Below are 27,956 nucleotides of genomic sequence, written 5' to 3'. Positions count from 1 at the left end.
GTGTTATTTTATCAACAACACAAAAATAACTAACGTTTATTCACAAATATAGTCCTAGAAGTTACCGTGAAGTGATTGGTTGACGTTGCCCACGTGAGTGCGATAACCCGGAAACACTCCAAGTTTTTTAACCAGTCACAGCCATTCATTCGCTGCAGCTCGCTGGGCTTACTGACAGGTACCTGCGTGTGATATTCTGACTAATTTTAACCACATTTATAGCAGTGTTTACATATTGCTTGATAGAAACAACTATTCCTAAACCATTTGTCTACTCCCTGGAGTTATTTGTAGCCTCGTGTTTGTGTCACTACTTTTAATGAGTTTATGAGAAGTGTCTCCGCAACCGGCACCGGGCAGCAGCATTAGCTAGCTGTAGCCGCTAGCGTTGAGCTTCAGCAACTTCATAAGTCATCTAGCTTTACTAAGGCACATGTATTAACCACTTTAATGTCGGGCTTTTTTTTAAGCCGCTTGGTTAATTCAGCTCAGGTCAGCTCAGCTCGGTGGGATCAACCACGTTGCTGACAGCTAACTGGTATCAACAGTTAGTTAGCTGTGCGGCTCATTAACAGCAGGGCGTTGGTTTTAAATCTATATCGCTCAATCAGACAAGGTTAATTACTCTATTTATATTTTTAACAGGAAGCATCTCTATCTGTGAGGCACTTGCTCTCCCCCCCCTTCCCCTCCCATCATGGCTACAGACTTGATGGAGATTGACGACTCTCTTTACAGGCAAGCCTCACCATCACTTATAATTTGCCTTTTTAATGGTTTATATTACAGCAAGCGCAGTTATTGTTCGTGGTGTTTCCATTCGTCCTTCTAGCACATTCCTTCACAGTGACTCTTCATCTCTCTCTCTCTCTCTCTCTCTCTCTTTAGCCGCCAGCGATATGTGCTTGGAGACAGTGCCATGCACCAGATGGCCCAGTCCTCAGTCTTTCTCAGTGGAATGGGAGGACTGGGAGTAGAGATAGGTAGGCAATATTTAATGGTTTGGTGTTTGTATGAGCCACGCAAGCAACTCTAACATGACTCTAAACCTTTTGGGTTTGGTTTCACAGCAAAAAATATTGTCCTGGCTGGTGTAAAGGTAGGTGCGCTCTCTTAATATTACAGCAATGTGTCATTCCCAGCATCTTGCAAGTCCAAAGGTCTTGTAGTCATAATTGTTCGAACCTATACAGTATGTTTGTCCTCTGTGTGTACAGGCAGTCACGCTTCATGACACAAAACAGTGTGAGACCTGGGATCTTGGCTCCAACTTCTTCATCCGCAAAGAGGATGTTTTGAGTCAGAGGAGGAGGTAATGAACCCCACGGGGCGGGACTCTCCTTACGCTCTTAAATAGGCATGCACCAGTGTAGCTTATTCATTCCTCATGAGGATACCTTAAAGGAGTGGGCTGATAATAGTGCTAAATAAGTACATTACAAACCAATCTCTTTTTATGTGAAAGTTAATATTAAAATGACAAAATAACAGGACCAAAACCTAATTAATTTAAACTTGTTTCCTTTCATCTTGGTCTGTGATTAAATTGAATTGTTACAGTTAAGCTATTGCTGCTCCCCTTTGTTACTGTGTATGTCTGTTTAACCATACCCTCCTTGCTTGCACAAGATCATTAAGGACTGCACTAATCAAGTTGTTCAGTTGCTCAAAGTGCAGTTGTAAAGTTTACACAACAATACAGAAATAGTGACACTGACAGGGACAGCACCATTGTCTGTTGTTGTGATCAGCTCAACTGACCACTGTTTGGTTTCTGTTGAATTATAATTAGGTCACAAACTGCTGCTATAAACATTTTGCTGACATAGCAACAGTGAAAAGCCACCAAAGTGACGATCCTTTCTTGTTAGTTTCATAATGTGCTAAATAAAGAATGACACTTTAGTTCAGTTTAACTGAATATAATTGTGATTGACCAGTGCATACCTAATACAGCTCTGAGTAGGTATCAGAGTGATATGTGGTATAAACATTAAGACTGGTGCATCCTTACTCAGATACTCTCTCGTGTTTACCCACTCCCTTGTGTTTTTCCCACAGGGTGGAGGCAGTGTGCCCTCGCGTTGCAGAGTTGAACCCTTATGTCCACGTTGACATGTCTTCCTCTGCTCTTGACGACAACACTGATCTCGGTTTTCTCAGAAGGTACCAGGTAAGTCATTACCTTTCAGACTCCGGGTTGTAAGCTAACTCATTGGTAATAGGACAGACATTTTTTTTTATAGGTTGCTCCCACGCCCTCAGAAACCCCCTAGTGATTAAAAATATGAGGTGTAGGGAAGTATGAAGACACCCGCCCCTTCCCTGAAGACCAATGTGGCTTAACAAGAGTTTCCAATAGAAAGATTTCATCATAGAGAAACATTTCTGAATCTCAATAAAAACTCATGAAGCTACCCCAGCAGTGTGATTCACTTCACAGCTGCCTCTTACAGATGTTCTAGTTATGTTTCTCCCCTGGTCTGAAGGAATGTTGAACCTAAAGGTCAGCATTTCATAGCTGCACAGTTATGAACCCTTCACGACTTTCGCACAGCAGAAGTCGATGACATTTTTATGGCGATCATGTATTTGGCCACCAACTGGCATTCAATTTAAAATAAAATGCTTGTACGTAACTGCTTTCCTTCTCTACTGCATAGTCTGCTATGGACTCCAGGTAATGTTTAGTGTCTGCTCTGCTTCCTCCTCTAGTGTGTGATTTTGACTGAGGCCAGATTGAGCCTACAGAAGAGAGTAAATGAGTTCTGCCACTCACAACAACCCCCCATCAGAGTAAGTCTGCTCTCCTTGTTGTGCTTATGCATTACAGTTGCACTGCGAGAGCTCACAGATGGGTAAATATTAACCAAACCTGTTGCGTGTGTATTGCTTCAGTTCATCAGCTGTGACGTGTACGGTATCTGTGCACGAGTGTTTTGTGATTTTGGAGAAGAGTTTGAGGTGTTCGATCCCACAGGAGAGGAGCCCAAGGAGGTTTTCATTCAAAGTATCACTCAGGTATTCCCCCCGACCACACCCCACAAAAAATAAAAAATTACAAATAAATAAATTGTTCCAGCTTTTCTTCAAAAAATTCAACACATACACTTTGCAGTAAAGTTTGCCTGTTAATCTTCTGTCTGCTTAGTCAGTAAATGAGTGAACTTTGGTGAACTTTTCTGCAAACTGTTTCAGGATAATCCTGGGGTGGTAACCTGCATGGACAACCAACCCCACGGCCTACAGACAGGGCAGAGTGTTGTTTTCAGAGAGGTCGGCGGCATGGTGGAGCTCAACGGCACTTCTCGGCAGGTTTCAGGTACTGTGGTTACAAATTTATTACTGTAATGCATAACAGCGGCGTCTCCAAGATATTATTATTTGTACAAACTCAAACTGGTGTTTTTATTTATTTTGCTGGACGCAAATGCAAAAATGTATCTGGCAATGTCATGTTTGGTGACTTGTTTTCTATATGTATGTTCATATAAATTAATATAATATGATTTTGTGTGTGCGCGTGTGTGCGTGTGTGTGGGGGGTTATAGTCCTTTCTTCTCATAGCTTTGCAATAGGAGACACATCTCAGCTACAACCATACACACATGGAGGTTTCTTTGTCATGGTGAAAACCCCTAAGATGTACAGATTTGTAAGTAGACTAGTTTTCATATTTAACAGTGTCATCCAATTATGATTTAAAAACATGCAGATATGTTTAAATGACCATCACTTGTGTGTATGCTCACAATAACTCACAATATTTATTTCAGGAAACATTAGAGCGACAGCTGTGTGACCCTCGGGTCCTGACTCCGGACTTCAGTAAACCAGAGGTAAGAGAAAACTATGAAGCTTGTATCCTACAGAGAGGGGAATTGTGTGACATTTAAACATCGTTTTTATTGCAGCTTCATGACTCACATGGCTGAGAACAGTGTGAGTTAGAAACTGATCAAAACTTTCCCATGGATCTCTTGCTACACAGTTGGTTCTCCTGACAGTATCCCACATGCTTAAACATACTGCCTTCACGTTTACACAATAGAAACATGCACATGTACAGAGCAGAGATGCCCTTTCTTTCTCGAGTTCACATTGATGTTGCAAAACAGGTTAAACTAATGTAGACCCAGTGTTTCTTAGCCAAGTTCACAAATGCCTGTTTTTCTTTGAGTTTAAGAAGCCAATTTCTTCACAGTCCTGTTTTAAATGTGCTTCTCAGGCCCCACTTCAAATCCATGCTGGCATGTTGGCACTGGACACCTTCCAGGAGCAGCACAGTAGACTCCCCAACACTGGGTAAGTAAAATTTCCATATCAGATCAGTACTTTTTACCTTCCAGTCTAATGTTCTGCTCTGCTTTCTCTGTACAATATGATTGCTAAGCACTGAAGAGCGCCTTTTCTTTGATGTCATCAGGTGTTTACAGGATGCTGAGGTTTTACTAAAGCTGACTGAGGAAGTGAATGCAGCTCTCAAGAGCAAAGTGAGCTTTACTGTTTTCCTCATTTCATCACTGCAAAGGCAGGCACTCATTGTCTGACAGATGACTGTATGCACGCTGGTGTGATAACGTTATGCTGTCTTTTCCTCTCATCTGTGACTCCTTCCTCCCAGGCGTCTGTAAATACTGAGCTAGTACGCTGCCTTTCAAGGACAGCGAGGGGTATTCTCCCTCCATTAGCAGCAGCTGTTGGAGGTTTAGCCAGTCAGGAAGTTCTTAAGGCCATCACAGGGAAGTTTGCACCCCTGCAGCAATGGGTAGGTCACTAAATTTGAAGCTGTGGTTTTATAGCTCACTGTAAGCCTTTTTCCAACCCTGAAAGAAAATGTTTTATTATCCAGTTTTGTTTTTTTTGTTTGTTTTTTTAAACTTCTCTTTTGTTTTATCACATTTTTAGTTTTATCTTGATGCTATTGAGGTAGTCAAGCCACTTCAACCTCTTTCTGCTGAGGAGTTTTCCCCTAGGGGTGATCGATATGATGGATTACGAGCTTGCATTGGTGACTCACTGTGTTTACAACTACACAAGCTAAGGGTCTTTATGGTAAGATTTAGAAGTTCTCAATGTGTTTAAGGTTTTTATTGAATTATGCTAGTTTACCCCAAAATACATTCTTTTATAGGTTGGCTGTGGAGCAATAGGCTGTGAGATGCTGAAAAACTTTGCCCTGCTTGGGATTGGATTGGCCAAGAGCTCAGGGGAGGTGGGTATTTATTCTTTATGCATTTATCTAAGTTTTACCTCACTGTGAAAAGTTTACTGGAATTTCATTTGCATATTTAACTTCTCAGGTGTGCATCACAGACCCAGACCTCATAGAAAAGTCTAACCTCAACAGGCAGTTTCTCTTCAGGCCACATCATATACAGGTGAATAGACGTGCATTTCTGCACCAGTCAGGCTCGGGCTTGATCGATGCATTGCTGCATTTAAGCCATCTGTTTCCTCTCTGCTTTAGAAACCGAAAAGTACCACAGCAGCAGAGGCTACTCGTGATATTAACCCAGACCTACAGGTGGAAGCTCACCTCAACAAGGTGTTTCCGGCTACTGAGAACATCTACAATGACTCATTCTACTCTTCATTAAACCTAGTGGTCACTGCGCTGGACAACGTAGAGGCACGGAGATATGTGGACAGGTTGGTGAAGACATTGTGACGATCACAGCTTCACTTCATTAAGTATTCGATGTTCAATGAACCGCAGTGAAGCAGAATCCATGTGTGATTATTGTGACCCCTGTCCTCATGATTACCATTCTCATGACATGAATCTCGTAGATTCGTTTTGATAAAGTATTTGTTGTCATTAAAAAAATTTTCTTTTTTGCAATTTATGTATTTTCAGCCGCTGTGTATCCAATCAGAGGCCTCTCCTAGACTCTGGCACCATGGGAACTAAAGGGCACACCGAAATCATTGTGCCAAACTTGACAGAGTCTTACAATAGCCATGTGAGTCTGAGGAAGAGGCTCAAGTTATTGGTTTTCTGTGCTGGACATGTGCAGTCCCATCACCAACCTAAAATCGCTTTTCCTTTGCCTCCCAGAGGGACCCCCCAGAAGAGGAGATCCCATTCTGCACTCTCAAGTCTTTCCCTTCTGTTATAGAGCACACCATCCAGTGGGCCAGAGATAAGGTCAGGCAGCTGAAAGACCCAACAGTATTCTTTTTCCACACTGCAAATTATTGTTTTGAAAGTCTGAGTGTACCTCCTAATTTTTATTTTATTTTTTAAATTTTTGGCTTTCTAGTTTGAGAGTGCCTTTGTCCACAAGCCCTCCATGTACAGCTCGTTCTGGCAGACCCATTCCTCGGCTGAGGTGGTGCTGCAGGTAAGGCACCAGTGCAGTTTTCACTGTTGAAAATCATCCCAGCAGTGCAGCTGATTAATCAATAAAAACAACTTTGATGATTGTGTGTGTTTGTCTGTGTAGAGGATGCAGGCAGGGGAAAGTCTGGAAGGGTCATTCCAGGTCATAAAGCTGCTGAGCAGACAGCCCACTCAGTGGGACCAATGCGTCGCTATTGCTCGTCTGAAATTTGAGAAATATTTCAAGAGAAAGGTAATGAAAATACACATTCCTATCAAAGGGGCTGTGGTTTACGATTATGTGATATTTTTTTTTTTTCAGTTTTTTCACTTTACCGCTGTTTTCATGTAGGCCCTACAGCTGCTGCATTCTTTCCCACTGGACACAAGGTTAAAAGATGGAAGTAAGTGTTAAATAATCAGATGGAAACCAGAATCAAGTTATCAAGCAAATTAACAGGTATAGCTAATGTATAAATGGCATGTAAAATTAAAGTATTTAGTGAAAAGTCTCCCAATTCCTCAGGTTTGTTTTGGCAGTCTCCAAAAAGACCACCAACACCTCTTGAATTTGACTTGAAAGACTCTTTGTGAGTATGCCCTTCTGCTAACCGATAAGCCAAATATACTCAGATCTTGGCTTTTAAACTCTCCTCTGTTCCCATCAGGCACTTTGCTTTCATTGTGAGCACTGCCCGGCTCTTCGCAGGGATTTATAACATCCCTTATTCAGAAAGGGTGGGTGGCAAGCATTTAAATCTAAGCTCTCTCAAAAACACACATACGTAATCACTTACTGACTGTGTGATTGTGTTTTTCAGGATCTTTCTGAAGAGGCTATTACCAGGATTCTCACAGATGTCAAGATTCCAGAGTACAGGCCCTCAGAAAAAGTAAGCTGTTCTGTTGATCTGAACTTTAGACTTTCAAACAAGTGTGCCCCCCCCCAAAAAAAACCCACCCTAATCTTTTTGATGTGACTCTCTCCCTGCCAGTGCATAGAAACAGATGAGACAGCAAAGAAGCCTGATCAGATAAAGATGCCTCTAAGCAGTGAAGAGGAAAGGGACGCCATCGCTCATTTGGAGCAGGCCATTGCTACTGACAGGGTCACACCAGGTATGCAAATACTCAACATATCCTGTTTCTTTTTTTCCTTTTTTTTTCGTCTGAAGAAGACACAAGCTGACTGACAAATTGAAAATGTGAAAGCTGGAGTGTTACATTTGTGATTAACGATTGGAGCGTGTGTCCTGTAAATTGTGCAGAACGGTTACGGATGAGTCCACTTCAGTTTGAAAAGGATGATGACAGCAACGGTCACATGGACTTTGTCGCATCAGCATCCTCTCTCAGAGCCATCATGTACTCCATTGAGCCAGCTGACAGACTTAAGACCAAACGCATTGCTGGGAAGATAATCCCCGCCATTGCCACGGCAACAGCTGCAGTGGCTGGTTTGGTGAGCACAGACCTTGAGATACTCATGTGGTTTTTAAGGATTGCATCCAGCAGATAGTGCTCATCATCCATTAGGTTATATGTTTTGATTGAAGAATAAGGTGTACAGAGATGTTTTTAAAATGTTGATTTAATGGTATGGTAACCTTGTGTATTAATGTGATGCACTCAGGTGGCGCTGGAGTTGATCAAGGTGGTTGGAGGCTTCGGGTTTGAATCACACAAAAACTGCTTCTTTAACTTGGCCATACCTGTAGTCGTTCTCACTGAGCCTGCTGCAGTCAAACAGACACTCATCAGGTACACTCATCATACACGTTTGCTCTACACGTTTCATGTCACCGTTATTTTTTTCTTTTAATTTTAATATGCCGGATGCGCTTCCTGAAACTCCTCCTAAGGGATTTGTGGCTCCATGGTTTAGTTGTTAACATGTTCGCCTCACATGCGAAAGATCCCAGTGGGAAACGCAAATCCAGCCTCACGGGGTCATAAGACAGTGCAGTGCTAATGCCTGGAAGAAGGGTTCGGAGAGTTGCATCCGGAGTAAATGTCTGTGCCAAATATGCAGCTCCATCCACAGCAGTGACCTCTTGTGAAATAAGGGGATCTCAGATTTTTAACTGATGCTATGAAGCTCCGACTTCCAGTGGACTGTTCTGCAACAAGATGTTGCTGTTTTTGGATTCTGTGTACTGAAATTTTCAAGTCCCGCACTCTTACTGACCACTTACTGTGGCACTATCTCAGCATCCATGGGGAAATTACATTTACCATGTTGTTATTATTATAATGTCATGTAGTAACAGCTCCATTGCATCTCTTCCAGGAACAACATCTACTACACCATCTGGGACTGCTGGACTGTCTTTGGCCACGAGGACTTCACTCTCTCTGACTTCATGAATGCTGTCAGGGTATCAAGCATTTACTCCCATTATCCAGTGATTTGCAGCTGTCAGATTATTGTATTCTTCCTCAGATTCTTGTTGTTACTGAGAATATTTTGTTTGTTAATGGGCTGTTTTGTTATTTATAGGAAAAGTATGGAATTGAACCCACTATGGTCGTCCACGGTGTAAAGATGCTCTATGTGCCTGTTATGCCTGGACACTCCAAGAGGCTCAAATTGACGTATGTGTTTTCCTCCAAACTTTTCCTTATTTTTTTCTTTCTTTTTATAAAAACAGTGTGGAGTAGGCAATGAATGTGTTGCTTAAGGGCACATCAGAATCGAGAGGGTGGATACTCTTTAACAATAGATTAAAGCAGAGACACTCACACTTCCCTCACACTGCCTACGTAGTGTTTTCCTGGTCTAAACTTAAGCATAATTTCCAGGTGTGTGCCTGTACTTGTGCTCATTACAAAGTTTTGTTGTTTTTTTTTTGTTGTTGTTGTTTTGTTTTTTTTGCTGAAATGTTCACAGTGCATATATTCGTCTCTGCCTCTGATTTTTCACAGGATGCATAAACTAATCAAGCCATCAGTGGACCGCCGCTACGTAGACCTTACTGTGTCATTTGCTCCAGAGGCAGACGGAGACGAGGACCTCCCTGGTCCTCCGGTCAGGTACTACTTCAGCCCCGATGGCGAGACTCCCTGACACCTCCCTCAATGTCATCCTTAAGCCTCTTGTGTCCTTATTTCCCTTCTTTTATGTAAATTGTTACACCCCACTTGCTTAGGCATGGGCCAAGAGTTTTCCCTCAGGATGTTACCTGACAAAGTCAAAACTCCTTGCCTTAGCACAAACCCCTCTTGTACTTCATGGAGCAAGAAAGGCCAGTCGTGGTCCCAGTTCTGGTTTTTTTTTTTTTTGTTTTGTTTTGTTTTTGTTTTGTTTGTTTTTTTGTTGTTGTTTTTTTTCCCCTTGCCTAAGATCTAGCCAGTGGAACACAAGGAGTAGCACTTATAATTATACCTGTGTACATATACTTTCTGTTCTTTTTTTTCTTTTCTTTTTTTTTTTTTACTGTGGTGAAATGCACAGCTCTGGCTGTGTCGATGCCTTAATTGATTATTAACCCTTTTTTTTTTTTCTGTTTGTGGCAACGAGTCTGACTGAAATCTGTCTTTACAGGAATCTTTAAACTCCCAACACACAGACCCATTCAGTTCTTGTGTTTGACTTTTTTTTTTTTTGTGAGTTAAACTTTTGGCACAATAAAGACAAGCAGTTGGTAGGCTTCGCAACATCTTCGTCCTCTGAGTTCTTTGAGAATATTGCCAACCACAAATTTGCCAATTATTTTCTGTCTCCCTCTATAGAAATAAAATAAAAGAATCAAAATTTGTTGTATAATTTTAAGGTGCGACAAGTTAAGTGAACAATGGCAAAACCACCAAAGATAGTGATTATCATTTTGTCTGCAGATTGTTCTTTTTTTTTTTTTTTTTTTTTTTTTTCCCATCACTTTGACTGCCTCATTATAAAACATGTTTAAAACACAGGGCATGGATATCACCCAGCATTTGAGAGCAACACACAAGCTGTTTCACTTAAAGGTTAAGCTGAAGTTGTTCTGCAGTCATTCGGGTGTAAAATGACAGTCAGTGTGTGGTGCACTTAAAAACAAAAAATGGGTTAAAAAAAAAAAAGTTAATTGTAGCCGTTAGTCTTACCTACCTTAATAAATACTTGAGTAATGACTGCACTGACATTAGTTTGAGCAAACAAGATGTTCTTCATTAACAATACAAAAACTGGCGTGAGTTTAATGACTGTTTCACACATAGAAAAGCCTTATTTTGACAGACATTAAACATCTGGGGTCACACTCCTGTGTTATAACACATTTGTTTTAAAAGAAAATCTTTGCTGTTCATGATTTGTTGTATTTGTTCATGAATGTCTGTGACATGTATTTATTTACTTGTTATGCCTTTTTGGGGGGGTCAGACTGAGCCTGTATTGATGAGCTCTGAGTAATGGTGCACTGGTTAAATAATCAATAATGAATAGTAGTCATCCAGAAAGTCTTTCTCCAGGTTTACAATTCTCCCTTTCATTAAGTTCCAGGTTAAAAAGAAGGCTTTCGATCAGTCTGTAGTGCCTACAGTGGCATTAACGTCAGTGTAGATTTGAATGGAATCAGTTAAATTGAACTTTGTCTTGAAGATTAAGTTGCATCTTATCATCTGTCTTGGACCTTCTGGCTGAACACCACAACGAGATGCTTCCTCAGCGTTCCTTTGTTTCTCTGCTCAAAACCAGAGGTGGTGAAATTTCCTTTCTACAGCAGATGTCTACCCATATTGACAACACTTCTTGTGCAGTGAATTCATCATTTTAAAACAAAGCAGTGTTAATGACAGATACTGATGTATGTTCTTGTGACAGACGAGCTCAACTAGTGGTCCAATAAAATGTGAGATTTCAGGATGTCTTCAAAATTGAAGCTGCTGACTCGTTCTTCGAAGTCAAACTTTACAACAAATACAGACACTATGATTTGAATTTATTACATCAGATATTTATAGAGAGAAAATATTACATGTAACTGAGGTTTTTTTTTTTTTTTTAAACTAAAACAATTTGATACAGTACCTTGGGAAATTAAATTATAAATACATTCAAAAGTTCATTCAGATCTCATAGTGTGACTGTTACATTTCATCATTGCCACTGTAGTGATTAAAAACATAACACAGTATCTACATATTAATAACTGAGGAAAAGTGCATTGTGTCTGGTTTAAATATCAAACTGTAACATTTCATATATCGAGGTCCTGCAGGTTCCCCCAGCTGGGTCCCACTTTGACTTTGGCCTTTAACTTCACATAGAGTTTCACTGCTGATTCCATCTCTCTCTTGACTATCTGTGCGACCTGACAGAAGCAGAGGTTCGTGTGAGAGACACTTCATACAGCTGTGTGCAACCCAAACAGTAATTCCTGTATGTACCTGTATGAGGTCTTCTTCTGTGGCTTCGTAGATGAGTTCATCATGCAGCTGCAGGATGAAGTAAGCTCCTCTGAGTTGAGATCTTCCAGCTCTGCGATGATTACGGACTGATGAGATTACAGACGTGATTAATTTACAGCCTTAAACATGATGCAGGGGTTATCGCTCCCTGCATGTTGCATTAATGCAAAAAAAAAGAAAAAAAGAATTTATGTTCAGGTCACCTGAATTTGTGTGCTGGTGAGACGGAGGAGCTGCAGGATACGTATTTCGTAGCCGTTTCTGGATGTTGACAGTGGCAAGTTTAACAATATCAGCTGCAGAGCCCTGTACGGTTGTGTTCACTGCCTGCCGCTCTGCCTAAACAAGTTTTGTTTTTTAAGGAAAAGGTGAAAAAAGGATGAGTTTTAAATGACCTGCTTCACATCTAAACTCTGACAAAGAACTCGTGCTCACGTGAGCTTTGATGTGTGCGTTGCTGCTGGTTATTCCAGGTAGATATCTTCTGCGACCCATCAGCGTCTGGACATAGCCGTCCTTTATACACTTCCTCACAGTCTGTTTAAGAAAAGCACTGATCCCTGAAATGTCAGAAAGAAAATGTTTTAAAATGAGAATGTAGAAGTAAGTTTAAGCAGTTTAAAGCAAACCTGTCGGTGGTTCAAGCCCCCTCTACAATTGACCATGGTCTGCTATACTGGATTATTAATCCAACTCTTGGTCTTATTATGCTCCTCAGCTTGTTTTAGTACTGATAATAACCGAACGACGTTAAGAAGTTTACACTGATAAGATTAGAAAAAACATTTCACATACTACCAAAAAAAAACCAAACATTCTCGATCTTGTGTCTCTTATTTCAAGTAAAGACACATAATTTCCATTTAATGTCTTTATTTTTTTCCCTGTTATCTCATTGTAGCTATAAACCCCTCAATATTCCAACCTATATACTGCAGCACATCCCGTGAACTGGATTGTCCCATATGCAGAATTTGTGTTTTAGTATAGTGTGATGCAGAACAGTGCAGAGAATATGCGTGCGTCTTTCAGATGGACTCAAATTGGATGAAGAAAAAGTCACATGGGAACAGCTACATTATGCGTGTGTGCAGCAATCTGCGTGGGTGTAAGAGACACTGTGGCAACAACCGGAAATACACAGCTAATATTAGTGATATTACTAATATTGAGATATGTGTAGTGGGGAAGCCCCAGTGTATACCTTTGTATCTGGCTTTGAAACTCTCAATGTAGCATGCTGCGTCATTCTCATCCACTCCCATTTGCTCCCCCAAAGACTTTGCTCCCATCCCATAGATGATGCCATAGCAAATCTGCAAACACAGAAGCATGTACTCCCCTGGTGATCTTGCATGTGTGCATGTCCTTTCTGTCTACCCTTTCCAGCCTAGTTGTACCTGTTTTGCCTGTTGTCTGAGGCTGTCATTCACTGACTCCGGCTCGACACTCTTCCACTCAGCTGCAATGCAGCGAAACACATCTGCTCCACCATTCAGCACCTGGTGAACATGCAAAGTTCACAATTTGAGTTTACATATTGTTTTCTTTCCATTAACCAGATTTAAATTTCACTGACCTGCAGGAGACGCTGATCCTTTGAAAGATGGGCTAGCACTCTCAACTCCAGCTGGGAGTAATCAGCTGCTAATATCATTCCACCTACACAACAGTACAAAGCTTATAGAAGCGCCTGATGCAAAGCTACAGGAAGGATAGGTGACCACTCATCTATATGAACTATACGTGGATGTACCAGTATTATTATTAGAGAATTATTATATTAACCTGAAAAAGGAATGAAAGCATGTCTCATGCTAACAGAGAAGGCAGGGCCTTGTTCTGAAGTTCCAGCTGCGACTGAAGATACCACAGAGCGTCTCCTCTTTCTGTAACAACAGTGTAAGAAAATCATTATAGCAAGTCCGCCCTGCTGCATCACTCCTAGCTACTTAACTTTTAAAGCAGTTAGTTTTGGAAAAACCTGTCACCCACATTAATCCAATGTAAAAATGGAAGTTTTGCATTATTTTAGGGGTGTAATACTATTACTCTGTTGTTGGCCTATTTCTACTTCTACTTCATAGACAGACGTATGAATATGAACAGAACATTCGGCATAATAAACAAGATGAGCACAGTGCAAATTAACTTTTCATTTAATTTATTGACTTTTTCCACTGAAAAATACTTTACAGGTTATTATTAAGTAATATGCCACATTTAAAGGGAGGCAAATAAAACAAACTACATATTTTAACACATATTTTTAACACAGTTACATGTACTGTAAAATAAATTAAAAAATTGCAGTCAGGCCTATAGTAACAGCTGCCAACTTCATTTCTAAAGAAAATCTGAAACTGAATTTATTTAGTGAGAAGCGTATTTTCTCACTTACATATACAGTTGCCTTTTTCATTTTTTTTATTTTCTTTTTATTGACTGTCTTTGCATCTCATGACCTCTTGTTCGTTTCTTTCTATTCCCTGTTTGTTTCTTTGTAACATAGAAAATGCTAAATTAAAAAAAAACAAAGCCCATATTTATATAATTAAAACTTGATGAATTCCCCTTTTAAAAACAAAACACTTTGATCAAGTTTAACCTTACCCTGCTTTGGTCGTCCTGTAACAGCCATCTTGTGAAGGTGGGCTCTCACCCACCATGGTGGGCATGTGAATCTCAAAGTCTTTGGGGACGTTCTGTATGTTTGGCTCGGTGAAACTCACTCTACCTGAGGACAGAATGAGCCGAGTCACTGCAGGCTTCATATTTAACCTAAAGGGAAAATGTATTTGACAGCAGTGAAATCTCAGAAGTCTTCGTGTGCTGGTGTTTGTGTTTTACCTGTGGCTGTGTGTGTTTGAGCGATGGGGTATATCCTGTCCATCTCCAGTGTGGGGTGGTATCGTTTTTCCCTCTGCAGAGGGAAGACCACTTTAGTCAAGGCGTTAGTGATGCGTCTCCACTCCAGAATTACACCTGGCAACGTGTGCAGCGGGCGAAGTTTCTCCAGAACATCCTGCTTCGAGAAATAAATGTTAAGAGTTACGAAGCCAAAATAATGATTTACAGTTTTATAATATAATAAATAAGTTTCTTGACAGCAATTAGGTGCAGCAGCAACATTAATTTGGTGAAATGCGAAATTGCTTCACCTTCGTGGTGCTGAACTGTTTCCCAAGTCGCACTCTGCCACCTGCCCTCCTCGTGTATCCCAGGGTTTTCTTACTTTTTGATCCACCTACATCACCATTTGGAGGTAGGTGGAGTTCTAAGAACAACACCTGTGGCATACATGTGAGCACACACAAGTTCAGAAGTCTTACGCTTTGCGCAGACTAATTGGCAATTTTACTCGAAAACGTAGCCGGGATCGAGAAGAAGTGTCTGACCTGTGCAATGTCATCGACGCAGGTGAGGGAGAAGCTGTGTCCAGCCAGAGCGTAAGCTTCAGATTCCAGCGCAGACAGTTTGGCTTGCATGACGTGTTTTTGTCGCTCACACTCTTCAACACTGAAGCCGACTCCGTTCAGTTCCAGCAGGGCCAAACAAACCTGGGAAGGCATCTCTATGCTCCTGAAGAAATCTGACATATATGTACATTATTGTTAAACAAATGTCTAAACACATATTTCTGAACACATGGAGTGTGAGTCTCTATACCCAGTGTGCCCTCTTTCTCTAGCATGCCGGTCAGATGGTTCATGACGGCGTGTATGAGCACGCTTGTGGTTGCCGCCCTAACACGGGGACAGTGTGAATGTGCATTTCCAAGTCCGTCCAGCAGCGGTAACTCTTCTGGACAGTAGACAGTGACCATGTTGGGTAAAGTCCTCTCCTCACTGCCAGGGTCCAGCAGCCAACACGCAACCTGTGATAGATATTCACAACTTCAGCATGACATTTATTTTCTTTATCAGTTTTTTCCCTCCAAGCATGGCAGCTGTATTTATTGACATAAACCTGTAATGTTATTAGTGTATCTGAGACAAAATAGACATTTATTTTTATATATTGCTGAGAAAATATGTTGATAAGTATAAGCAGATCGTCTCTTATTGCTCATGGGAAAGATTGTATCTCTCAGCTGACTTGGAAAAGACTTGATATCCCCCTGGATGAGCTGGAAGATGTGTCCGAAATGAGAGAGAAGTCTGGGGTTTTCTGCTCATACTGCTGCCCCCACGATCCGACCCCAGATAAGCAATAGGAGCTGGATGGATGGATGGATCGTCTCTTATCGTTTATAATAAATACAAAAAGTCTCAAAGTGTCAGCCTTACATATTACCAAGGTGCAATCACAAAACCTTACAGGTTGAGATCAAAATGAAAGTCTAATATGAACTGCACTTGAATGGAGAAGTTTCAGGTTGCACACGTGACTTCAGTGTTTTTCTGTTTTCTCACCTTTGGGTCTTCACAGTTTCCTTCCAAGCTGATTCCACAGCTCAGTACAAGCGTCTTGTACACCTGTATGATGTCATATACAACTACCGCACGCACTTCATGACCAGCTGATTGGCTGCTCAGACAAGTTTTCACCTGCTCCAGCCTCTCATTTACTGGCAAGTCATTATCCAGTGGAGGAGGGGCCAGACTGGAGCTCAGGCCTAAGGGAAACGCAAACAAGGTCAACTGAGAAAACACTGTTAAAGAGCGAGCTGGTAACATCGACCTGAATGTATTTTTCGATCACTACCTTTGCTCTGCTCTTGCTGCAGAGATACATAGTATGCGTCTCTTCCTCCCCAGCATACAGACAATCCAATCAGAACAAGCCCTTCGCTGTTCCTTAATGGAAATCCATCAGGCGTGTTCAGCCTGTGCTGAGATTCTGACCCTGCACAGAAAATAAATGGATGAAGTCACTGATCTCATCACAGGCTAATTTAGTGGTGTTTATGCTGACGAGAAAAAAATACAGGTGCTAAAGAAATCTTGTCAGATGATGCAAATATATGGAGTGCCTTGGAACTGCTTCACCCTAAATGACTCTTCAGTTACCTCTGTTTTGTTTCCCTCCTATTTCCCCCTCAGGCTGCTTTGTCCTTTCACAGGCCAAAGCCAGAGAGTAGCGCTGTTTTGTTTTCCACTCTTTAATGAACGTTTCAAAGAGGCGCCTGTCGCTTGCCACGTCTATGATGGAGAAAGTCCCGGAGTTGCTAGAACAGACAGATGCATCCTGGGACAGCTGAAGTGTGAAGCTTTTGTGAAACACAGGTGACTCTGTATCAGAGAGAGGCTGTGGCTGTGGGGAGGATGGAGGAGCAGAGTGTCGGGGAGGGCCGAGGGTCTCGCTGGTGGATGTGGTTTTCAAATTTGACTGCAGAACAGTTGTTAGTTCAGGATTAGGTAGCGTCTGTGGTTCCTTTCCACATTTTTGGTGGTGATCAGTTGTTGATTCTAGACTCTTATTGTCAGAAGCAGAAACTACTGATCGAAGATTATGGTTTCCTGTGGGAGTTTTAGGACATTTTGCAATTGCCAATTTTTTTTGAAAGCGGCTTGACGGAGTCGACTGGTTCAGTGGCGACTGGATGGACGAGGTGGTCAGCTTTACTCTCGGTGTAACAGGTGGTGTTTCCTGAGTTGGGGGAATGAGGTCACCAGCAGAGCCTGGTCTTTCTAGTAAATTTTCACTGTCACTTCTTAAAGGTCGTCCTTCTTGAGAGTTACTTGTAGCAGCAGATGGCTGTAACTTCTCCCTCTTTTTGCCTGCTTGCTTCGAGGACTCTGGTATCAGTGGAGCACCAGCTGTGTTTGCAGCAGCAGCAGCGTGCGTTTGAATGACTGTGAGGCCTTCTGTTGTGTTTTGCAAGGGCTGGTCAGACATGCTAGGCCAGCGGTCAAAGATCTCTTGTAAACCAGGGCTACAATCAAATGCACTTTCTGGAGCATTTTGCAGAAAGGGTTGTTTAAAAACTGTATTATGTGACAATATGGCATCCATTTTCTTTTTATTTTCCCTCTCTTCTCCTTTAGTCTCTACATGTTTTGCATTTTCAACATCTTCAGAACCTATTTCCTGTCTCCCTCCTGGTTTAACACTTTCTTGTGTGCTACGTTGTTTAATGTTTTTTAGATGACCTCGATTTTTCTCATCATGTTCATTTTGAGGTGTAGTAGTGAGTTGTGGCTGCATCTGGCAGGGATGTCCTTCACACAGAACATTCTCTTCTGGGTTCACTTGCTCATGCTCTTGTTCAGTACCGTCTGCTTGTCTGAACAAACTCTGCCTTTCCAGATAGTGTTCACCGATCAGCAGCGAGTCACCCCACTCTGACAGGTTAAAGAAAGACTCGCCCCATTGGATAGCCTCCTGCTTCTCTGCTTCCTGGTTGGCAAGAAGCTCACTGCGTCGTCTCTCCTGGGTCGATGAAGCACGCTTTCCTTTCACCTCCTGGCTTATAGATTCCTCCTCATCTGATTGGTCAGGGATCTGGTGTGGGCTCAGATCTGCCAGCAGAGGGCTGTGATATAAGCTGTCAAAAAGGAAGCTACTGCTTCTGTTAAGACTCACAGAAGAGGTCTGATTAGGATCCGGGGCCTCATCATTAAATGCACCTTCATTTTCATCTTTATCCATGTTATCACCACCTCCTGGCTCAGGGGAAATCTTTGAAAAAGGAACCAACAAGTATTTATAAAGAAGATCATATTCACACAATTCTAGCATAATATAGGTTTCCAGTCTCTTACCTGATGGCTGGTATTGAGGATGAGCTCCATCTGGCTATCTGTGAGAGAAATATTGAAGCTGGGGTGTGCTCTGTCTGGCCCTTTAAGTCCATTTGTTCTTTCATGTCCATTTTCCTCCAGACCTGCAGCTACTTCCAACAATTTATCTTCTCTTCTCTTTTTTGTTTCAACTGCCTGATCCATACATCTGACCTCCTCATCTGTCTGTTGAACAATGATTCTCTCTGTCTGAGTGTCCAGTTCAAAGCTGTCACCAAAACTCTCTTCTCCCATTTTAACATCCCCCTCAATTTCATCATCTGTCTTATCTCCTCCGTAGAGCTCAGGAGATGAAAACTTCTCTCTGCCATCCATCCGTCTTCGCTTGGCCTCAGGAACAGCGGCAGAGGAGTCAGAGAGGGGAGAGTTTAATGAGTCTGGATTTGTAGGTGCAGAAGTGCGAGGAGGGGTTTCGTGCATAGGGTGAGGGGCAGGAATAGTTACTAGCAGCTGACCTGAAGGAGCTGAATTTTTGACTGAAGAAACTATTGCAGGTTTCGAGTGTGACGTTTCTGCGGTCTCAACGTCATCTTGCAGATTTTTGTCAGTCTGTATGGAGTGCAGGACTTTTCTTAATGCTCTCTTCAGTATACCAGGCTGCACAGGTGAAACAGTAAGCCCTGTGGTGCAGTCTCCTTTCACTGTCCTTGTGGAAGCAGTTTGCTGTTGTTCTGCCCGTGATATTGGGGCTCTAAAACGTGGAAGCAGTATTGGAGAAGGTGAGGCCTGAGGCTGTGGTCCCGGTGCAGGCACAGGCAGGGGGCTAGATATAATCTCAGCCAACTCCTGTGTTAGGCTCTGTTCAGGAACAGGCTGATTTACTTGATAATTCTTTGGCCTGATTGAGACCGTGACTCCATCTGCGTCTCTTTCTTTTCGCTTTGTTTTGTGGCACTCCTTCTCTTCCTGCTCTGACCCTATGTTCTCTGCGTTTTCACCTTGATTTTCTGCGGCATTTGTTATTGATTTCTTTGTCACTGCTTTTGATGGTTCATTTTTTCTTTCCACTTTAACTTCAATCTTTGCTTCCCCGAATCCTGGGTCAGATCTGCCTTCCTTTCTGGGATCTTCCAATATTTTCTTTGATTCCATCACTCCTAACTTCCCCTGCTCTTTGCCTGCTTCCCTTTTTTGCCTGCTGTTCCTTCCCTCCATTTTCACTTCAGACATCTTTTCATCACTTTTAAAGCCTTCCCTAATCTCTTCTCCATGATCATTGTTTGTCTCTGGTTCTTGTGCACTGAGACACGAGGAGGACGCGGTGTCTGAATCCCCAGAGTGATGGTCATCAGGGCTGTTTACAGCAGGAGCCCCAGGAGGAAGACTTGTAGGATCCCACTGAATTCCTAACTGGGCCAGGTCTTCTTGAAGAAGGAGCCTTGCCTCAGACACTATCTCAACAGCTGCCTCCTGTTCTGTGAGAGCCCGTCCACCGGTCACCCAGACACATCGGAGGCTTCGTCTCTCAGCTGCCTCCACTTCACTCTCATCCACTGCACGCTTGGAGCTGATGAAGGCAGACAGTACAAGACTGGTTATAGGTTATAAAGTTTTCAGGAGATTTGATTCACAGTGCAGTTGTTCAATTGTTATTCCTTTTTTTTTTAGACTGACGTGCATATAATTATGTTCCTCCTGTAAGCGCATCAGGATTATTTAGTTGCATTAACTTTAAAAGTTATTAATAAAAAAATTAATCAAGTTCAGATTACACTGATTAATATCTCAGCAATATTATTTTTCTCTGTTTTTCCAGCAGCGTTCTGCAACATTTACCAGGTCACAGTTCTTGAGAAATGGAGCACAGGCAAAGGAAAAGCCCAATAAATATTTCTGCAGACCCAGGTCGCTTTCTTTAAAATTGCCAAAAAATGAAAAATGCACTGGCCTTGATGGAAGCAGTCTTACGTGCCTTATGCACCACTAAGATGCTCCGCCCACCCCTTTTTTCCCATTTAATCCTTAAATCCCTTTTATGCAGTATGTAGCACATTTGAAAAAATGTATCAGATTCGCTGATTAAAAATTTCAAAAGCAATGCCATTATTTGCCTAGACAGCAGAACCAAATAAATGCCATTCTTCAGGGACCTATCAGGGACTTCATATCTTTAACACAAATACACACCTACCTCTTAAATGGGATGGCATTCCGCAGGGCTTTCTCAACATCAGCTACGGTGGCCCTGGCCAGCTCTGCGACAGTGCAGAGGCCTTGGGCGTAGAGCGCTCTGGCTCGAGTTGCATTCAGAAGGGAAACTCTGACCAGGTCGACCAGCTCCCTCTGGACTCCAAAGCTCAACCTGGTCTGGTACTGGGATAAAAGCAGTTCCATGTTGTGCCAGCCGAGACGCTTGCAGAACACAGTTACCATACCTGAGGGAACACATTTACACGATTAGTTACCAACATGTTGCTTTTCGTTCCGTTTTTCTTTCATTTCTTGTTGTGATTACACTGATCACTGATTCAACAGCATTTAGATCCATCCTGACCCAGCGAAACGTCTGAGGCACACTGGGACCAAATATGTTAACATGAATTACCTTAGAAAATCTCATACTAACCTGACTGAAAAACATGGACATCTATGAATGATGGATACATGTCTATAAGTTATGTATATAGGTGCAGAAACACATTTAAGTTGTAGTGGAGATAAGTCTCTCCTGCATATCTACCACTCAGAAGTGTTCCTGCCTTTTGTATTGAGTTAATATTCTTGTTAATGTTCTGTTTAAAGGTAAAGTTTTGTCACAAATTGAAAGGGTGCATATTCTAAAGTGTAACGTTTTCTCTGCTGCAAGCCTCAGAAAAGCTTTACGCTCAAGCCTCCAGAGGCACTGGAACAACTTTTCTTAATCTCTTAAGTATCTACCTGCATATGTGGAAGCGGACTGCTGGAGAGACTGTAACTGGCCACGACTGCAGTTGTATTTGTTTGCAACGGTTCCCAAAGGCACCTCATTCACCAGATCCTGCAGTACAAGAGTTGTGAAAAACCTGAGAGCAAGTGAAAGAAAAGAAGATGGGAATTACAAAGCATTCAATCAAACAAAAGAATATACCTTTTCCAGTAATTAAATATATCCTTTATTTGTTTTAGGGTTGTTTTTTTCCCCGTGCTTCTCATATGAGTCAGCTTTTAAACAAGGGCCGCAATGTTGGGAATCACTATGCACACAATGAACAATATAATGCAATCCAGTACTAAACCCTGATTCATCAATAACATTTCAAGGTTTGCAGCAGTTTGAGGTTCTGAAAACGTGAACTGAAAACTAAATGTAAAGGATATTCAGCAAGTATATGTTATACACATTACTTTGAAATTATAATAAATGTGCTTTACCGTTTATGAATAGCCATTTGTCTGTGCTGCTTTTCTGTCTTGGCAACAAGTTTCCCGCTGACAGATCGTGCCAAAAAGCCTTCCTGGACGCCAACCAGTTCTGCTACTCTCTTCATCGATGATGACAGCTGCTCCCACAGACAGAAGAACTGATACCAATCTATGGTGGTCCACTCTGCGTACAGTGGAGTGATCTGAGGAGAATTTGGACACAGTATTTCAAATATTTAGATTTGGAGGAGCAGTGTGGAATTTTAAGAGAGGTGTCCTCTCAAAATATTTTTGTTACCTATAAGAAAGTTAGGATTTAAGCACCATTAGGCATGTATCAACAACCTTAAGAGGTAGCCAACAGAAAATGTTCCAGCAAGTTTTAATATATGTACCAGGTACAAAATGTGCAAATCATTTTCCAGGACAAAGCCCTTCATGGCCCGCTGCAGGTCTGCAAATATTCCTAGAGCCTCAGGAGGAGATAGGGAGGAAGAAAGGGTGGCGGTGCCAAGTTGAGTTGGACAGTACCGCTCATCTGGGTATGCAAAGACATGGACAGAGAGCATATAATTCACTGAAAATCTGATAAGAAAATGATACTAGGATCAAAGAAAGTAAAGGAATCACAGTGAAATTAGTCTTATCAATTAACTGTGAAAACAATTTTTTTTAAATCTTGAAAACAACTATTTGAAATATATGTTTCTACCAGAACATAATATTATTGAAGGCCTATTCATCATGCACCAGTTTAGCAGTGATATGAAAGGGGGAAGGATGAATACTCCAGAATATTATCAAAACTGTGGCCTTACCTTGTCCATCTTTTTGAATGTTAATAAATTCATTCTCCATCAACCATTCAACACAGGTCTCAATAGAGCCTTTACTGGTCTCTTCTTTGGAGACTTTTTTGCCGTGACATTTCATGCTGGCAGCCAGAAGTGAGCATGAAGCATACAATCTCACATCTTGTGGAGTGCTGGCTACGCCTCCAACGATTATCTGTGTGTCAGAATGACGGGAATAAGGAAGACAAAACAATTACAGACATCTTGACGCAGCTGCTGGTTTAGTCACTGTGAGGTTAGGTAAAGTACATTGACCGTACATCAGTTAAACTAGTCCAATAGCTGTTATAAAAGAAGGAAATAATCTACTTTAAGCATAACTTGTTACTATTTCTACCAGTTTGAATAATAATCATACCTCCAGGATGGCCCGTAGCATGCTAGTGGTAACACCTTCACCCTCTCTTCTCACCAGGCAGCTGCTGATTGGCTGAAGAGCACCTTTAAGCAGAGTGATACCTTTCTGACGCTCTGCCTCCTTACACACCAGCACACTTTCACCTGGAAGGAAAGGACAAAATGATAAAACACAAAAAAAACTCTATTTTTCATTCAATTTTGCAAACAAAATAAACTTCATTCATTCATGAAAGACTTCCCACACCTGTAGTGTCAATTCCTTTTCTCCCTGCTCGTCCTGCCATCTGTTTGTATGTGAGCGGGTCCAGCAAGTGACCGTTGAATGTGGGAGTTCGAATGATGACTCTGCGCGCTGGGAGATTAACCCCTGATGAGAGGGTCGAGGTGGCAGCCAGGACTCTGATCATGCCCTGGCGAAAAGCTCCCTCCAACACGTCACGTTCATCAAATGTTAATCCTGCAGAGTCAAACATTAACTCATATATACATACTAAAAAAAATATTGCATTTAGTCTAGAACAATGGTTCTCAAACTGCAGGCCCCAATGGGGGACCAACCAGGTGACCAATAAGAAATTAAACTAAGTTGATTTAATATAACGATATAAGGAATTATTGACAAAAGTTGTTGAATGTGGGGGCATCAAATTATTTTACAAAGTGGGGCATGCTAGAAAAGGTTTAAGATCCAGTGGTCTAGACTCAGCTGTGGTTAAAAGGATTGCATAAATGTGTTCACCAGCATGGTGGAAGGCCACGCCCCATGGCACAGTGCGCTGCAGGATGGGGTCCAAACCAGCTGGAGTTCGTCTTAATTGAGCTATTACATCTACTAGTCCCTCCTGATCCAGACGCACTGGCTGAGGCTCAGCTTCGCTCTGACGCTCTGAGAAAAAACATACCAAACATACCACACCATAAGATTTTAGATAAAATTCTATGACTCAAATATAATAAATTCATTAAAAAACTGAATGTGTATATCATAACATGCTGCAAAAACAGGCTATTGTTCTATCTCATTCTGAAATATGTATTTAAACTTCACAAACCAGCATGTCTGAGGTTGTAAAACTCTCTCGCGATAGTATCTGCCAGTTTCTCACACCAGTTCTTTGAAGGGCAGAATAGCAGCACGCAGTGGCCCTCTCTCACTGTCTCATAGCACAAGCTCACTACGTGGTCATCATCACCCTATGACGGAAAGAATCTGTTAATATACTACTATTCATGACAAACTACGTCTCATCTCTGGACTTTACTCAGTTACCTTAACGTGGAGTGCAGGGGTAAAATGTCGGACCACAGAGAGGCTCTGGTCATAGATGTTGCAGCCCACCTTGAGGTGCTCCTGCAGGGGTACAGGTCTATAGTCTGTCTGGTACAGCTCTGCACCTAACCAGCTAGCCAGGAGCGAGAGGTTTGGCAAAGTGGCACTCATACCGATTATTTGAATGCCCTCAGAAAGAGACCTGCAGAAAGACTAATTAACACTTTTGGCAGAGGAGTATGATTTTTAAAGACTGCAAATTCAGAAAAGGTCAGGCAAAAAATAAAAATAAATGGCACAGACCCTGTGCTGTTCTGCTTCTGTGCAATGTAGCGGATTTTAGTTAAGAGCAATTCCAGCAGGTATCCTCTTCCAGAATCTCCAACCATATGCAGCTCATCTACTACCACCATACCTTGAAGCACAAAAATAACAAACTCATTTTCTATAAATTATATCAATGAATGAAAACAATTAGGACTGCAAAGCAATAATATCTTTTAGAATTTAGTATTTCTGTATTTAGTAATTTACTGTAGTGTATTGACTTTGTTAAATTACTTCTTTGATTTCAGTTTATAAAATACCTACAAATAACCCAAAGGCGTTTGGTTTACACTGATAAAAGTGAGAAAAGAAGGAACTTCTTAAACTTGAAAAGCTGCAGTTAAGCAAATGTTTGACATGACCGTCAACTGACGACACAATAGTTCAACTGTTTCAGTACTAGCAGCTATAACAAATATATTACCTAAAAGAGTCATACTATTCTCTTCAATAAGTCTGTTAATAAGAGAGTTGGCTTTTTCAATGGTGCAAACAGCTACATCCAGAGCTGTGAACCCTCCAGCAGCAGAGGTGCTGCCCATGTACCCCTCCACCCGAACTCCTGCCTCTTCAAATATGCTCTACAAGATAAGATACACAAATGTGTTAGACTGAGACATATACACAGAAAACACTTTGTCCATAACCATAAGCATGAATTTCTCTGTTCACTGCTTGCGCACCTGAAGGTAATGCATCTTCTCTTTTGCAACGGAGACAAATGGCAGGATGAAGAGAGCTTTTCTTTTTGTCTCCAACACACGCTTTAACATCAACAGCTCTGACACCAGAGTTTTTCCAGCACTAGTAGGGGCTGAAATAAAAAAACAACAACAATAATAATAATAACAACAACAATAATAATAATAATAATAATAATTGAAAAGATTTTCCCAACTGATATGCCTTTTTCCTCCTCTCTCCCCAAGACCCACTTTAGAAACCTTTAACCTTAAAGAGGGCAGTTTGAGATCATAGAGGAGAGAATAAAGAAAACATAAAATGGTGAGATTCTTACCAGAATACACCAGGTTACCTCCCCGCAGCACCTGTCCAACAGCAAGGCACTGTGCCTGCCACTCAAACATCCGAGTCACTCCATGTTTCTGGTATCGATCCAGCACAGGTTTTGGTAAGCCCCAGCTGGAAAGCAACAGCTTTTCAGCTTGGTCAGGAGGAGCACACAAGGCAGGACCTACAGTAGGACACAAGGTATTACACATTGTATTGAATCAAAATCTTCAATGCTTTGTTTAAAACAGATATGTGATCATGTCACACACAAGTAAAATATAAATGCAGTTTAATGAAACAGTCCAAATCTGGGCACACATGAACAGGAAAGCCATTCATACAAGCTGCAAAACTGGTTTACTAAAAGGATAAAATAGGCACCTGCTGCAGGGCCTCAAAACTGTGTTCACTGATCACACCACTGTCTTTGATTATATTCAATATGAGGCAACTTTATTTTATTTGGGCCTTTTTCTTCTTGTCTCCATGCCTTTCCTTGTCTTATGTAAAACAGTTTTAACTGCTTTGTTGGTGATTGGTGCTACACAAACAAAATCCCCTACCTCATTTCTCATCTAAGGGGAAGCAGCTTGGAAATGTTGCTATGATATGTATGCTATGAACGTTGATATTGAAACCATGTTCTGAAGAGGGTTTACTTATCATATCAAATTTTACAACCTTGATTATTTCTGTGAACATTCCTGAGCTGTATGCAGTAACACAAACAATAGTTCTTCCGTGTTTTGTCCAGCAGCCAGCTGAATGGTTTATCTAGCTCGACGGTTTTATGTCAGTGCCTGGTGTACTTTACCTGGATGAGGCAACGTGTCACTGAGAGTACTGAGCTCTAAGCCGCTGGGGACTGTGAGCACAGAAGCAGACTGATTCTGTAACGATCGCTGGAGTTTGGCCCTCTTCATAGCTGCCGCAAGACGGGTGGGGCTGAACAAGATGTAGTCCCTGGATAGATGACCTTTCTTACTTGACCCACTTTTGTCTTCGTTAAAAGGAGAACTCTTTCTTTTAGACACAAGCTTCTGGCTGTGGAACAGAGCAAGAGAGAATATGTTGACAGAAGCAGTTCAGGAGGACATTAAAGAAATAATACAAAAGCTAGAAAAGTTAAAACACACATGCTGGATCTGCCTGCTTGCTGACTGTTTTGTGTGTTCTGGCAAGCTACAACGTTGACACAGGCAGAAGCAAGCTTTGAAGTAGTGCTCTGTGGATGTTCCACTTCCTCTGAGTCCTCACTGAAGAGAAGCTTTTGAGCAAGCTCTTTGCAGTCAGCTCTCCATCTGGCTCGCTTGCTATCCCCTCTAAGCTCACAGACTCCATCCAGAGAGCAAGGGTGTCTGTGGGATCCTTTGTCTGAGGGGTGAAAAGATGCTCCATCTCTGACCTGCACCAAATCTCTCTCATTTTCATTTTGTGCAACTAGTGCAAGGGGGCGTAAAGGGGCAAAGGGAGTTGATGCTGACGATGGTCTTTCCGGGGCACGTCTGTTTACTGCGGGCTCCACAGCGTCTAGCACCTGCAGGACCTCTTCACTGAGAGCTAAAGTGGACTCTCCCAGCAGAAACACAGCTCCTCCGTTCTAAGACAAAAAACAATACTTATGATTTATTTGAATCAAAGAAGGAAAGAGAAAGTACAATGAGCTGTCACACTCACCCTGCGGTTGTCTTTGTTGCTGTTCTGTGATCCGTTTGTTTTGTCTGACAGGCTTGTTTTCTGTCTGTCTCCGTTTGGTGGCTCATCATGAGCTTGGAAGCTGTGCGCAGAAATAAGTACATTCATTACTACAACACGTACGACTGGCGATTATATTAATATTGGTGTCTCCAAGCAACAGCTGACTGTTCATAAATGTCATTGCAGATAAATTAAGTGAAACAGGTTACTCGCCTTGTTTTCTTTTTGACCTGGTGCTGTCCCATGTAGCTCCTCTTTTTCTGAGGACCCGAGGTGTTCATGCTGAACAAACTGCAGAGGTTTTAGTGAACGCCCGAGTAAATGGATGTGAATTAACATGACATAAATTTACCCTCGACACAGGCTTATAAACTCAATTTGATGTTTACAAAACAAAAGAAAGCAATAGCCAACTCTTAAGTAATTATTTTAGTAGTTAAAAAGAAACAATAACAAAACTTTAGTTTGATAAACAAATCTCAAATCAAAAAGACCGCCGGAGCGCCACCCCGGTGTTTCGCTAAAACAGTCCGATGGAATACAAGCTGTTTCTAAGCAAAGTTCCACTTAGCATCACTATTGCTACTACTATCTCTTCTACTTTGACTATTAATAGGAGGGATTTTTAT

General features: G+C 41.7%; 2 protein-coding genes across 3 annotated transcripts; one reads left to right on the top strand and one right to left on the bottom strand.

Annotated features, from left to right (window-relative positions):
* Window positions 1-136: 136 nt before the first annotated feature.
* Window positions 137-11,182, top strand: uba6 (ubiquitin like modifier activating enzyme 6). 2 transcript variants are annotated; one of them, XM_039613884.1, is made up of 32 exons: window positions 137-178; window positions 646-738; window positions 889-983; window positions 1,071-1,099; window positions 1,218-1,312; window positions 2,062-2,173; window positions 2,716-2,796; window positions 2,899-3,021; window positions 3,199-3,322; window positions 3,552-3,655; window positions 3,777-3,839; window positions 4,229-4,305; window positions 4,427-4,493; window positions 4,625-4,768; window positions 4,909-5,055; window positions 5,135-5,215; window positions 5,304-5,381; window positions 5,471-5,652; window positions 5,861-5,966; window positions 6,062-6,151; window positions 6,267-6,347; window positions 6,450-6,578; window positions 6,678-6,729; window positions 6,852-6,915; window positions 6,994-7,063; window positions 7,147-7,218; window positions 7,321-7,444; window positions 7,594-7,787; window positions 7,959-8,086; window positions 8,616-8,703; window positions 8,826-8,920; window positions 9,251-11,182. In XM_039613884.1, the coding sequence occupies exons 2-32, from the start codon at window positions 698-700 to the stop codon at window positions 9,390-9,392; spliced, it is 3,078 nt and encodes a 1,025-aa protein (XP_039469818.1). In that variant the 5' UTR covers window positions 137-178; window positions 646-697; the 3' UTR covers window positions 9,393-11,182. The 2 variants fall into 2 exon arrangements, with proteins under 2 accessions (XP_039469818.1, XP_039469819.1); XM_039613885.1 differs by lacking the exon at window positions 137-178 and adding an exon at window positions 520-538.
* polq (polymerase (DNA directed), theta) lies at window positions 9,813-27,821 on the bottom strand. The gene is made up of 35 exons (XM_039613883.1): window positions 27,541-27,821; window positions 27,307-27,406; window positions 26,766-27,229; window positions 26,444-26,673; window positions 25,634-25,810; window positions 25,299-25,429; window positions 25,040-25,196; window positions 24,592-24,703; window positions 24,289-24,490; window positions 24,071-24,212; window positions 23,758-23,904; window positions 23,263-23,475; window positions 23,017-23,159; window positions 22,623-22,812; window positions 22,200-22,342; window positions 21,814-22,007; window positions 21,340-21,464; window positions 20,594-20,837; window positions 18,424-19,969; window positions 16,729-18,340; window positions 16,424-16,564; window positions 16,132-16,334; window positions 15,386-15,593; window positions 15,115-15,308; window positions 14,878-15,006; window positions 14,567-14,741; window positions 14,330-14,453; window positions 13,505-13,605; window positions 13,296-13,378; window positions 13,117-13,218; window positions 12,921-13,032; window positions 12,152-12,276; window positions 11,920-12,055; window positions 11,696-11,802; window positions 9,813-11,619 (listed from the first exon to the last, which is right to left on the bottom strand). Exons 1-35 carry the CDS (start codon window positions 27,606-27,608, stop codon window positions 11,506-11,508), a joined length of 8,394 nt encoding a protein of 2,797 aa, XP_039469817.1. The 5' UTR covers window positions 27,609-27,821; the 3' UTR covers window positions 9,813-11,505.
* Window positions 27,822-27,956: the final 135 nt, after the last annotated feature.

The sequence above is a fragment of the Oreochromis aureus genome, linkage group 6, assembly GCF_013358895.1.
Source record: "Oreochromis aureus strain Israel breed Guangdong linkage group 6, ZZ_aureus, whole genome shotgun sequence".
NCBI lineage: Eukaryota > Metazoa > Chordata > Actinopteri > Cichliformes > Cichlidae > Oreochromis > Oreochromis aureus.
The sequence above is the reverse complement of the archived record's forward strand: the minus strand, read 5'-3'. Positions and strand labels throughout refer to the sequence as shown.